General features: G+C 39.5%; 1 protein-coding gene across 6 annotated transcripts in view; it reads right to left on the reverse strand.

The window, feature by feature from the left end:
- The window catches only part of LOC126212854 (histone acetyltransferase KAT2A), a 390973-nt gene that overhangs the window by 196030 nt on the left and 179787 nt on the right, over positions 1-15156 (reverse strand). For all 6 annotated transcript variants that reach the window (XM_049940291.1, XM_049940289.1, XM_049940288.1 and 3 more), the window contains one exon: positions 6088-6279. In XM_049940291.1, the coding sequence (XP_049796248.1) occupies positions 6088-6279 (192 nt within the window). The remainder of the gene's footprint in view (positions 1-6087; positions 6280-15156) is intronic.

Below are 15156 nucleotides of genomic sequence, written 5' to 3' on the forward strand. Positions count from 1 at the left end.
AAAGATTGCAGTGGTAAATATATTATATTTTGTTATATTTTGGTTACAGGACTGCTGTGCATTAGGGCAGTTTCAAGAAGAATTATGATCAGTCTGTACCAGAGTATAATTCTCCTGTCAGCTCAATGTAGCTCTGAAACAATTAACAGAAACAGATGAACAAAAACTGCTAGTTTGCAAGAGGAAGATATTAATGAAAATATTTGGTCCCAAGAGGGACACCAAGTCACAGGAATGGAGGAAATTAAAAAAAAACAATAAATAAATAACAACAGGAACTGGCAGACCTATACTCACTAGCTGATATAGTTTGAAGGATGAAGAAAGGAAGACGTGTGGACTGGACACCTAATTAGGATAGAAGAGGAAAGTGTGTGTTCAATAGCATTCTCAGGATCTGTGGCAGGCTGAAGGGGCCAAGAGAGTCCATGGACAAGATGGAAGAATGGTATCAACAGGGATACGGAGGTGACGGGCCTGAGAAATGGAGAATGGATCACAAAAGCCAGGAACAGAAATGATTGGAGGAGTGTACAGAGCGGAAGTCCAAAGCAAGGATTAAGAATAAGAACTTGTTAAACGCTTAGAGACACAACATCTAAAGTGAAATTTATGGAAGAAACATCTCAGCACTTTCAAATAAACACAGGTGTACAACAAGGTGATGACCTTTCAACAATTCTTTTTAACTGAGTTCTTGCGAAAAAAGTGAGAATTTGGAGGGAAAAACTGAATTACTGTAAGATTTCACTGATAATGTTGGGAACAGGGAGCAAAAATACTGGTATAAGTTATCTCACATTTGCAGACGAGTCTGCTACAACTTCTGAAAATGTGATGTCCACTGTCATACAAATTGATGTTTTCGAAGACATGGCACATACTACTGGCCTAATGAACTGAACTCTCCGGACTTGGTATCAGTAAGTTCAGTTTACCTTTTTTTGCTGTGAGGTAAAAATTAATACTTGTAACTGGAATAATAACAGTCTCAATATTATCCAGCATGATGTCATGTACTTACTTGTGTTATAGATGATTTAATTTATTTCATTTAGCGACACTCGATGACACTACAAAATCCGTAACATGACAAACTATGTAATAGAACAACATTAACTATCAGCAAAGCATAATGATTCTCAGTCTGATCAATATAAACCACAACTTATAAACAACCTTCAAAGTCACCAAAATGTGGAAGCAATATAAAATTTCAAAAAATATATAATTTACATAAATTTAATAGTACTGTAACTATTTACCTTTTCTGGAATTTATACCTCACTAGAAAGCCCATGCACTTGAGAATCTGAAAAACTCACACTTTTCATCAAACTTGCTAGACTGTGGATTATTAAAAGTAAGTAAGAATTATATTGGAGTGTAAATGACGTATTCAAAACTCAATCTCACTGTCAACATTATACTGCCAAAGTCATTAAATAGCACATAAAGTGCCACAAGTTTGAGAAACCTGTAATGAAAATGTAATTTTGTTGAGCTCACTCAAAATGTTACATACTAGTCAAATAACATGTAATGTTAACATAGTTAAAAAATTATATTTCTACATCTAAACACTGATATTACATCATCTGATTTATATAAAAGCGACATCAGTATCTGCACTAAATTTTACACATATATAGAATTCTGCAAAAAACTTATGTATGATAATATTGTTAAAAATTGTTTGATGTTGGTTGTTTTCCAAAGACCTCAAGCATTTCTGAGACAAAAGCCACTTGAAATGTGTAGCGGTCAGAAATATGTGAAACTTGCTCTGTAAAAATCTACTACTGGGCAATACTGGTGGAACCGATATAATGTATTCGGTGGGCACAAATCAACATACCGGCAGACACCACCCACTGCCTGCCAGTGCAAAAGCATTTTCACTTAATTAAGAGAAAACAGAGACAATTAACAAAGAGAAGTTGCATCAAAAATGGAACCTGGGAAAAACAACTTGAAAACACACAACACAACACAAGATAAGTACCAATCTTATTTACATAGGTAGCCATCGAGTCATCTTGCAGGTTCAGGGTTTGTTGTGCACAATTCATGAGCTATGAGAGCACTTACAATCTCCAGACAAGAACAAAGGGTGCAGCTTCCAAGCCACAACATTGGTTGTAGTGCTGATAGCTCACAATGCTCCAGACGATGTCCCCGGGCTTGTGTGGATACTTGTATTGCTACAACTCAGCCCATTTGCTGGTAGTCAGTACATCACGTGGCTGAATAATTCTGCACAGCCTAATGACAATACGTGTTTCCTCTCGGGTGCTAGTCACGTGCAGCTGCAGAAACCATGCAAGCTATTGAATATATCCCTCCTGAAGATACTAATTCCATTTGCACACAATAGTCGTGGAATCCTGACTGATTTGGGCTGGAATATTGTTGGACAACAAACCACAGTCCTGTAGGCTTCCAATCCTAAATTCCAATATGTGCTGGTAGATATCTCACCCACTTGTTGTTGTTGTTGTTGTTGTTGTGGTCTTCAGTCCTGAGACTGGTTTGATGCAGCTCTCCATGCTACTCTATCCTGTGCAAGCTTCATCATCTCCCAGTACCTACTGCAACCTACATCCTTCTGAATTTGCTTAGTGTATTCATCTCTTGGTCTCCCTCTACGATTTTTACCCTCCACGCTGCCCTCCAATGCTAAATTTGTGATCCCTTGATGCCTCAAAACATGTCCTACCAACCGATCCCTTCTTCTAGTCAAGTTGTGCCACAAACTTCTCTTCTCCCCAATTCTATTCAATACCTCCTCATTAGTTACGTGATCCACCCACCTTATCTTCATCATTCTTCTGTAGCACCACATTTCGAAAGCTTCTATTCTCTTCTTGTCCAAACTGGTTATCGTCCATGTTTCACATCCATACATGGCTACACTCCATACAAATACTTTCAGAAACGACTTCCTGACACTTAAATCTATACTCGATGTTAACAAATTTCTCTTCTTCAGAAACGATTTCCTTGCCATTGCCAGTCTACATTTTATATCCTCTCTACTTCGACCATCATCAGTTATTTTGCTCCCTAAATAGCAAAACTCCTTTACTACTTTAAGTGTCTCATTTCCTAATCTAATCCCCTCAGCATCACCCGATTTAATTTGACTACATTCCATTATCCTCGTTTTGCTTTTGTTGATGTTCATCTTATATCCTCCTTTCAAGACACTGTCCATTCCGCTCAACTGCTCTTCCAAGTCTTTTGCTGTCTCTGACAGAATTACAATGTCATCGGCGAACCTCAAAGTTTTTACTTCTTCTCCATGAATTTTAATACCTACTCCAAATTTTTCTTTTGTTTCCTTTACTGTTTGCTCAATATACAGATTGAATAACACCGGGGAGAGGCTACAACCCTGTCTCAATCCCTTCCCAACCACTGCTTCCCTTTCATGCCCCTCGACTCTTATAACTGCCATCTGGTTTCTGTACAAATTGTAAATAGCCTTTCGCTCCCTGTATTTTACCCCTGCCACCTCCAGAATTTGAAAGAGAGTATTCCATTTAACGTTGTCAAAAGTTTTCTCTAAGTCTACAAATGCTAGAAACTTAGGTTTGCCTTTCCTTAATCTTTCTTCTAAGATAAGTCGTAAGGTTAGTATTGCCTCACGTGTTCCAACATTTCTATGGAATTTCTACGGAATCCCACTGATGAAGTGCATAATTTGATGCACTCACAAAAAATTAACATTCAAATGTTATTACTGAATGAGAAGCCCGCAGTGCAACCTCTCTAACCTAAAGAATGTAGACGCTGTTACTGCTACCTAATTTCTCCAATTATGCTGAAACACTAACCATTTGCATATCCAAGCATAGTGTACTTTGAGTCAAAACACAACACAGCACAAGATATTGGAAAAAGCCTCAATTGACACAGGAACCATATGGCAGTTGGATTTTTGTAATTTTTCATATTTATGGTATATGAAGTACAGAGCCCAAATATCACTCTCCTGAAGCAGTACAATACAACTCTCCAAAATGCTCGAGCAATCGCCTTTGAAGTTTTCGAAACAATGTTTAAAATGCTAAAATAAGGCCCATATTTTTTGGTGAGCAGTGTGGCTCTTTGGTACAAGGCTTGTTTGCTGAGTCAGGGCCGGGGTTCAATTCCAGGTGGAATCAAATTCTTAAGCAAAGGTGAATGTTTTACAAGCATTTGCATGAACAGTTAAATACATAAAGTGCACAAGAATGGTAATCACTATATGAGTCTTGTTTCAGTCATTGTCCCATCCCCATCCCAACAACCCCTTCCCCCAATTCAGTTTGAACACCTACAACATTTAAATATAAAAGTTAACAAATGTATGCTAACCGACACATCTAATTGACTTATTTATGAAAAATGCACGTCTTCTTATTTCTAAAAATGTTAGGTTGGTGCATAAGTTTGTAGCATTTTTTATTTGCATATGAGTATTCCTGTTGCAATGGGTTTATTTATCAACTGTAATTTTCTATTTGTAGTTCATTGTTGCTATTTAAGTTCATATATTGTCATTTGGAGATAACGAGTGGAGCTGTGGACGATAGGAAATGGAATGCCAATTGGGGAATTCAGAACATTTTCTGAAGCATTCTCCTTTGTGAGTTCAATAGAGGGATAACAGCAGTAGAGGCAGCCAGCAACACTTACACTGTGCATGGGGTTAGTGCCATTGGGCAATGTGTGGCACGGAAATGATTTTCTCATTTTGAGGAGCATCATTTTGACATTAGTGACTCTGCACTTTCAGGAAGTGCCTTGCGGGTTTCATGAAGATCGTTTAAATGCTATAATCCACAATGATCCAAATCAGTGAAATTGGAAACTGGTAAATGTGATGAACTGCGATCATTCCACCATTGTGCAACATTTGCATGCAGGAGGGAAGGTTCAACAATTGGGTGTACGGGTACGGCATGCTCTAAGCCAAAATCACAAAAATCAGCTGATGGTCATAAGTGCATCTCTGCTTACTTCCAATCTTGTATTGTCACTGGTGATGAGAAACGGCATCTTTATACTAACATAAGGGAAAGAAAGGAATGGTAGAGCCCAAACAAAGCAGCCAACTCCCCTTATCAAGACCTCTGCACATCCTCAAAAGGTAATGGTATACATCTGGTGGAACAACGACAGTGTGGTATATTCTGAATTGATTCCCCGAAGTATAACCATCATTGCTGAGATTTAATGTCAACAACTGATATGACCTGCAGACACAATCTGAGAACAACGACCAGAAAGACTGGTTGAAGTGATGCTACTCCACAATAATGCCCGCATACATTCTGCTAGACTGACGAAAAAGACTATACAGGAGTCATGCTGGAAAGTTATTCTGCACCTACCCAATTCACCAGACCTTGCATCCTCAGATTTTCACCTTTTCTGCTCTCTATCAAATAACCTTCAAGGAATTTTCATACCAGATGGAAATGCGCTCCAAACATGACTTGACGAGTTCTTTGCCTCAATACCAGGTGACTTCTACAGTCGCAGAATCAAAAAGTAACCCCAACATTGTCAGACTTGTAAATGTTGAAGGAGAGTATATTATTGATGACTAAAGTGTCAGTTATGTGTATCTGTTGTGTTTATTAAATTTATGGAAAAATGGTGCAAACTCATCCACCGACCTAATAAACTGCACACAAAAATCCAATTTTCATCGCAAAACAAAAATTCTTAATTCCTGATCGTATAATTAAAAAATTGCAAATTAAATTCTTTCTATCATTTTGTATTTTTTGCTTCACATAAATGCTCACAGAACATGCCCACCACGCATTAGGCACGGACTCTAACACGTAGCCACGTTGCTTGCTGAAAAAGCATTGTCTTAGTTTAGCATAATAAAAAATGGGAAAATTTCAAAGTGTATTTCTCGAGTATTCTTGAGGGTTGCATCAAACTGTTTTGGGACAGGTATATTTGAGTTCTGATCTTCACGTACCATAAATACAAGAAAATATAAAAATCTGATTGCCCTGTGGTCCCCTCACGAGCAGTGGATGCTGGCTAAGACAGTAACGCTCCCGCCAGTTGTGCACTCACCTGGGGAAGTGTGTCAGTACCAGCACCCTCTTCTCGGGCGGCATGCGGTCACGCTCGCTGTGGCACTTGTCCATCAGCTGGCGGCACACCGAGCGGAACACGGCACGCAGCAACGTCCGCCCGAACACCAGCGTCGTCTCGAAGTGCGGCAGTGAGTCACAGAATGCCGGCACGTGGCAGAACACCAGCCACCTGGTGAACACAAGGACTCACTCACTCTAAAATTGCAAGGGCGTGCTGAAAAGTAATGAGTCCAAATTTTTTATTTGAAAACTCTTAAACCTTTTTAAGGGGCTCCGGAACGCCCTATACTTGCAATGTTAAAATAACGCTTATAAATTACATCTTTCCTGACAAAGTATTTGAGGTAGGAAGTTGAACTTTTTACAGATTATTTATTGGAATATGGGCTACAACTTAACACAGGGATTTTACAAAATTTTAGTTCAGTTATTAAAGATGATTTTTTTTTCAATTGTAATGAAAATTCACAACATTTTTTTGCAATTTTTTATTTATATATTCAAAAATATACAGTTTTTTGGAAAAAGGCTGTGTTAAATTATGCAGAAGGTACTGTGTAACATTTACTGAAAGTTTGAAACAAATATGTTTGGAAGATCCTTAGAAAACATGTAATTAGTATGAGAAAATAAAAGTTTTGGGAATCGAGCGACAAAGATTGGATTAACTTTTTAGTGCATTCCAGGTCCATAGGATGGATTATCTTCATCCTCTGCAAACTCCTCCTCCAGCTTCCTCTTGTTCCTCCTCCTGTTTACTCTTGCTTGTATTTCTAGACTCTTTACAGCCGTGTCTGCAGCCCGAAGGCGTTCCTTGTCTAAAGCAAGCATCGCTTGTACCATGTTAGAACCTATCTTCATTCCCATATTTCTAAATACCTTTGGCTTTCCAACATTTCTCCTTTTCTTAAAAGCCTTCAGAGGATTTCTAATAACTTTACTTTTACTCATTATTATACTTCAACAAAACAGAGACTTAAGAAACAGAATTAATTACGAATATTTTCGAGATAACGACAGAGTAAATAAACATGAAACAATCGACAATCACACCAGCGATATATATTGAACCATCACAGGTTAGCCACAACACATACTTTATCTCACATCACTAAAATGTACCTGATGAACACGGACGTTAATAATAACACCATTTGACAGCAGTTTAACAGCGCCACACTGGGTCACGCCCATGTAGAACACATTTCAAAAGAAATTAACAAATGGTTGTAGTCTTCGGAATTGAATAAATTATATATCTATTAAAAGGTAATAGTCTGCAGATTCAGAAAACGCAAAAAAGTAAAAATTGAACTTTTCATGATTTTGAGCCTTCCGGAGCCCCTTAAACAAAACAAACTTTACTAACATTCTACATCTTTACTGTTGTATACACATTACAACCAGAGGTGGGAGTGTAAGCGGCTAAAGACACTACTAGCTAGGGCGTAACCACCTACGGCAAGCTAACATACACCAACAAGTGACAAACGGAGGCAAGCCCCTGCATATCAGCAATGTCGACTGGATATCCCAGCTGCTATTAAAGCCAATCAACAGGCTACAGCAGGGAAACCTACAAGCTCGCGCACTGACGCGCAACCAAACCGCCAACAACACCCCTGAACCTAACTGTTACAGGTATGCTGACGCTGACGGAGAGATCGGCACCGGCACCCGGCGGCAGCCGCCGAGTAACACCACTGCACAATGAAAAAGGTATCGACACGCTCGAAACCCACTACTAACACAGCCTACCCTCGCACGACCTGTCGCAGGCAGCGAGACGTCCGCTACTGCGTTTACTACCCGACCTAACTAGCGCAGGTTTTTTTGTTTTTCCCCTTGGCTCTTGCCTTGGCACTTTTTTCCCTCTGCCCTTCAAACCCCTTCGTTCAACTTTATGTCCAGATGAGCAGGTATTAATGGTTAACCTTAACCAGACGTACACAAACACCGCAGTATCCACATCCTGCGACACCTCACTTTAGTCAAAACTAACCCTTATGCTGAGATGGCAGTAGAACTTACGTGTTGTTTATCATGCCGGTGTGGGCGTGGAGGAGCTCCACCTCTTGTAAACTACACATTTATTTCACAACACAGTCACCCTGATGATAAACACATTACTAACCCCCCCCCCCCCCCCCACCCAAGCAAGAAACCAGTTTTTTGATACCATCACTGTCTGACTTTGTTGGCAAAACCACAACTTCACCCCCGCTTGCACTACTTCTACATCTACACTATTACTCAGAAATTCACAATTAAGTGTGTGGCGGAGGGTTCATCAAACCCCCTTCAAACTATTTCTCTACAGTTCCACTCTCTAATGGCAAGTGCAAATAACAAGTGTTTAAATCTTCTTGTGCAAGCTTGGATTTCTCTTATTTTATCATGATGATCATTTCTTGCTATGTAGGTGAGAGCCAACAGAATATTTTCGCCTTCAAAGGAGAAATTTGGTGATTGAAATTTCATGATAAGATCCTTCTGCAATGAAAAACGTCTTTGTTTTACTAACTGTCACCCTATTTCATGCATCACGTCAACTGCACTCTCCCCCGTATTTCTCGATAACACAAAATGAGGAGCCCTTCTTTGAACTTTTTTGACGTCCTCCATCAGTCCCACCTATGCGGATACCACATCAGACAGCAATACCCTGGAAGAGGGCGGAGAAACGTGGTGTATGCAGTCTCTTTAGTCGATCTGTTTTCTACCACTAAATCACAGTCTTTGGTTTGCTTTACCCACAACACCATCAATGTGATCATTCCAACTGAAGTTATTTGTAACTATAGTCCTTAAGTATTTAGTTGAATTTACAGCTTTTAGATTTGTGTGATTTACTATGTGATCACACTTTTCAATTTTTTAGAGACAATTGCAATTTTTGTACCATACAGATACCTTCTCTAAATCATTTTGCAGTCGTTTTTGATCATCTGATGACTTTACAAGATGATAAATGACAGAATCATCAGCAAACAATCTAAGAGGGCTGCTCTGATTGTCTCCTATGTCGTTTATTTACGTCAGGAAGAGCAGACAGCTTATAACACTTCCTTCGGCAATGCCAGGTATTACTTTTGTTTCTCTCAATGACTTTCCAACAGTTACTATGAACTGTGACCTACCTGACAGGATCTCTCAAATCCAGTCACACAATTGAGACGATACTCCCTAGGCACACAATTTGATTAGAAGATGCTTGTGAGGAATACTGTCAAAAGCCTTCTGGAAATCTAGAAATAAAGAATAAATTTGACAAACACTGTCGATAACACTCGTTACTTCTTGAGAGTAGAGAGCTAGTTGTATTTCACAAGAACAATTTTCCCTGAATCCGTGCTATTAGTCAATCATCATCATCATATCATCATCATCATCATCATCATCATCATCATCATCATCATCATCATCATCATCAGTGTTCTGCCTAAAGGCAGGTTTTGACATGGTAGTTCTCAAGGGTGTCCGGTCTTCTGCCATCCTCTTCAGGTCTGCATAATTTCCTCTTCCCTTTATGTTGTCTATCAGCTTGTATTTCCTTCTTCCTCCCACAAACTAATCCTTCCAAAGCACTTGCTAGCAAGCACTCCCTTCTCAATGAATGTCCCAACCAGTTCTTTTTCCTTTCTCTTACAACCTTCAGCAGACATCTTCTCTCACCAACCCTTTCCAATACTCTTTCATTACTCGCTCTTTCCATCCAGCTTATTCTCTCCATTCTCCTCCACATCCACATCTCAAATGCTTCTAACCTTCTTTCATCCTCTCATCTCAGTGTCCATGTTTCTGTCCCATATAGTGCCACACTCCAGATAAAACATTTGCCAAGCCTTTTCCTTAGATCTTTATTTAATTTGCCACATAAGAATCTCCTCTTTCTCTCGAATGCCTCCTTCGCTATGGCAATTTGAGTTTTCACCTTCTGGTGACATCTCAAGTCTTCAGTTATTGTGCTTCCAAGATATTTATATGCACTTACTTGGCTAATGGTAGGTTGTCCTATTTTAATATTGGACAGTCTGTGTCTTGTACTGGTGACCATAGTCTTTGTTTTTGCTGTGTTTATCTGCATCCCATATTTCACACAAGCTTCATTCAGATCTTTCAGCATGTTATTCACTGTCCGCCCACTTTCTGCCACTAATACCATGTCATCAGCAAATCTTATACATTCTATTTTCTTTCCACCAATACATATTCCTCTTTTCCCATCTAAGCCTTTTGCAATAATCTCTTCAAGGTATGTGTTAAAAGGCAAACACCCGGTCTAATACCTCGTCCAATGCTGCTTCCTTCTGAACTTTTCATTTCCAATCCTTATCCTTACTTTCTGGTGTAAATACAGATTCTGTATCAGTTGTCCGTCTTTCCAATCTACTCCTTTCCTCTTCAAAATATCCATCAGCTTGCTCCACTGAGCTCCGTCAAAAGCCTTTTCTAAGTCTATAAAATCTATTAGTCAATAAATCATTTTATATGAGAATCACTATTTAAAATGACGTCCTTGGATACGTTCTTTCACTTTTAGGAACAGATGAAAATCCGACGGGGCCAAGTCGGGACTGTATGCAGGATTATCAATGACAAAGAACCCGACTGATGCTCGCAGTTTTCCGAGTTTTCAGTGTTCGCACTGACACAGTATGTTACCCACTACTGTGCTACATACTACAATTTATATGCCTCCAGAGCACAGGGTTGCAACTTGTGTCAACAAAGCTGCAAAGTCGACCAAGTAATATGCATGAACGCAATACCTCAACTGATGGTGAGAACAGAATAAAAAATTTGGAGGAGTTATTTTTCAGCATGCCCTGGCAGCCAACAACAAAACACCAGAGGTTTTACATTTGTAAGATTCTTTTATTTAGAACACAACCAGTTCTCAGGTGTTACAACTTTGTGCTGTGACCCCAAGCACAGTGGCGGATGAGTACAGGATGCAGTGTATTACCAGCAAGCGCAGAGCACAAAGCATGAAGTCGTAACACTTGTGATGGGCATATAACAGCCTAAAACTGGTCATGTTTTAAATAAAAAAGAAGCTGTATTTTCAACTTCTGGCATAACGCTCAGTTGCGAATGTTCCTCCGACAGGATTTCCTGCAACAACAAAACCTTCTTGAACGTCTAGTCACAGCAGGTGGTTCAATTCTCATAAGTTTTTGTCTTCTCAACTACTGTTGAGCAGTCCCTATACCCCGTGTTATCATTGTTGTCCTTATATGTGGTGTTTTAAAAAGGTTCACTCGATTTTGTACAACTTTGCTTCCGCCATTTGCCGATACCGTATTTACTCGAATCTAAGCCGCACTCGAATCTAAGCCGCACCTGAAAAATGAGACTCGAAATCAAGGAAAGAAATTTTTCCCGAATCTAGGCCGCACCTGAAATTTGAGACACGAAATTCAAGGGGAGAGAAAAGTTTTAGGCCGCACCACCAAATCGAAACAAAGTTGGTCCATTGTAATATGAGACACAATTTAGGTGGAATGAATGACGATACAGCTACAGTAGGTTCGAGTCGTAAGCTTAGCAATTAAGCTTTACTAGGTAGCCATTGCTATGCGCCACGCGCTCCGTCCGTATTTATACGGGTACCGTTCCTTTTTCACGTACTTCGTCTGGTTTGAATTGATTGCTTATTTCGCTTTGATCTGGTAAGTGCCGATCTCTTTGTTATAGGTGTTTACGTCACTCTAAGCTGAAAATGCATTACTCTACTGTGTCATGCACTGTTTGTCACATTCTGATAATGAGTGTTTACAGCCTGTCGCCACTCACGGCATGTCTTGCTTTTGTGCGCGCTACCGCCGCTTACAATAAAAAAAAAAAAAAGAGAGGAATCGTCTCATTAGCAAAACAATGGCAAGAGACTGCTATTGACTGCTATTGACTGCTATTGATAATGATCAACAAGAACCAAATAATAGACGTTTATTATAGATGACGTTCTGAATGAGAGTTTAGCGAAAATTTTTCTTGGTTTGAAAATCTTTGCAGGCGCCTTTTTAGTACATTACATTCTGCACAGAAATTAAGAATCATCTTAGATTTAAAAATCTAGTCGATTGCTGCTTCATTTCTGACTGTATCACTATTAGGCATAAGAATATAAACATGATATGATATGTATATTCTTCCGGGTTTCTCTGTTGTCTCACCCTAGTTTAATAGTTTATTAGGCAGACAGGATTTAAATGAGATAGCAGCAAACACGAAAGAATACATGGCAAAATGTTTATATTTGTATTATTATTATGGCGAAGAGAATACTGCATATGATTCACAATTCATAAAAGTTCCTATTTGCAAACATCTTTTCTCACAGGTAGGAAAAAATTCAGAACGTAGAGTTGGCCATATTGACAAACATCCCAAACAGTCTTGCCAGTCGGATTTTCGTAGTACATTGAAATGCTGCTACATTCGAAGATGAACAATCCGGAATTTGTATTTACTTCGTTGGATAATGTATAAAATGCAGTGGTCGAAACTCGGGGCGGAGAAGAAATGTCGTCTTCCACCTTTTTTTCCAATTTATTTACTGACGTGGAGGTTTTGGCGCCAGTATTTATCTTTGTGCCTGCAAAGCATGCCTGTGCAGCGCTACATATATTCGACAGCAGAAGTTAGTTGTGGCGACACCTACCAACATTTTTCAGAACTTCCACTTACTTTGCACTCGATTCTAAGCCGCAGATGGTTTTTTGGATTACAAAAACTGGAAAAAAAGTGCGGCTTAGATTCGAGTAAATACAGTACGTGGCGACAACAGTAAGTAGCAGTCGAAAGAAATAAATCACAGACATCAGGCAGTTAGCTTGGACCTCAGTCAACATAACCTCATTCAAATATTAGTCGATTTGTGTTTGCATCATAAAGTTGTTCTTGATTGAACATGTCAGTTTACGAACCTAATTCTCGTCATTTGCGGGAGGTGTTACTGTTTTGTTTCAAGACGAAGAAAACAGCAGCTGAGTCTCATTGAATGCTCTCAAGTACGTACGGTAAGGACGCTATTAGTGAAAGAACTTGTCGTAAGTGGTTTCAACACTTCAAGAATGGTGATTTCAATGTCATAGACTGGCATAGTGGTGGAAGAGAGAATGTTTTCGAAGATGCGGAATCGGAGACATTGCTGAGTGAAGACTCACGTCAAACTCAAGAAGAATTGGCATGATTAGTGGGAGTGACACAGCAAACCATTTCAAAACATCTCAAGGATATGGGCACAATTCAGAAAGAAAGAACTTAGGTCCCATGTGAGCTAAAACCAAGAGACACTGAACGGCTTGTGTGTGTGTGTGTGTGTGTGTGTGTGTGTGTGTGTGTGTGTGAGAGAGAGAGAGAGAGAGAGCAGTTGCTTCAGAGGCAAAAACTGAAGGGATTTCTGTATCGCATTGTGACCGGGTATGAAAAATGGGTTCATTACGATAACCCTAAACGCAAAAAATCATGGGGATACCCGGCCGTGCTTCCACGTCGACAGCCAAACCGAATATTCACGGCTCCAAGAGCGTGCTCTGCATTGGTGGAACCAGCTCGGCATCATGTACTATGACGTGTTAAGACCAAGTGAAACAATCACAGGTGCTAGTTATTGAACACAATTAATGCTTTTGAGCAGAGGATTAAAAGACAAACAGCCGCAATACAGCGATAGGCACAATAAAGTGATTTTGATCGATCCCATTTTGCAGAATGAGGTCAAAACATACTTGAAAATGTTAAAATGGGAAGTCCTACCCCTCCCGCCGCTTTCTCCAGACATTGCTCCCTCTATTACCTGTTTATATCAATGGCGTATGGCCTGGCTGACCAACACTTCCGATCTCATGAAGAAGTCACAAATTGGAACGGTTCATGGATCGCTTCAAAAGATGAACAATTATTTTCGACACGGGATTCGTACACTGCCCGAAAGATGGGAGAAAATAGTGGCCAGCGCTTTTAACGATACGTGTGTAACCAATTTGTTTCACTAAAGCCTCAAATGTCGGGGAAAAATGGCGGAAGCAAAGTTGTACACCCTGTACAATACTATTTCTTCTACACGAATGAAGGGATAAAATTGGGTAAATGTGAACTAATGCATCAAAACTAAAAGTTTACCTTAGCACAGGACATAAGTTGCCATTTCATGTCCTCCGGGGTGGAACTGGCTCGATTGTTTGTTTATTAATAAATGGGTGAGAGATGAACTGGCAACTGCACATCAACAAAAGGCATTTTGCATTCTCCACTTCACTAGCTGCAAATCAGTTGCAGCTATGTAGTGCCATTTTCGTTGACAGTACAATACTACACCTCCTACAGTTCAAAGCATTTGATGATGGCATCAGCTGTTTCAAGTCAATTGTTTACGTGAGGGAAAATTCACAGGTAGCACACATGCTCATTCGAGAGTTTTGCACCCAGTCTACTCATGTCTACTCATCACGCCTGATGAGAATTAACCATTCCTTATGTGTCTGTCTCAAGTGTTCTGTAGTGGTGTTTGTGTTCCAAACCACACAGGCATTTGTGATGGTGATAAACAATAAGTCCATACAAAGCATGGAGATAGGAAATGGCAATTTCATTTCATTGTTAGTGATCAATGATGAGGCCACAGTACATTTAAGTGGAAAAGTAAACCGTCACAACATAAGAATATGGGAAACACTACATCATTGGTGCTCAGTCCTAAACAGCAAGACAGCAATGTAACAATGAGGCTCCTGACAACAACATAAGTAGCTATCGCCTGACAACAGCCGAGGACAACTCAGATAAAATCTTGGGGTAACATTAATCATTTCACACGGTTCATATTTTTCTTACGTTAAGGTGCTTTTAAGCTCATGAATATAAGGAGATTAAGGAGTCACTGCTCGCATGTATACACAGTACACATAAAAATATTAAACATGTAAAACAGCTGCAGTTTCATAAACAGCAGGCTTCAACACACTATTTTTCACATAAAATTCATGAACTTAAAAATACAAGAATACATTGTGTCTCACTATTAAAACATTTCTTCAAT

The sequence above is a fragment of the Schistocerca nitens genome, chromosome 11, assembly GCF_023898315.1.
Source record: "Schistocerca nitens isolate TAMUIC-IGC-003100 chromosome 11, iqSchNite1.1, whole genome shotgun sequence".
NCBI lineage: Eukaryota > Metazoa > Arthropoda > Insecta > Orthoptera > Acrididae > Schistocerca > Schistocerca nitens.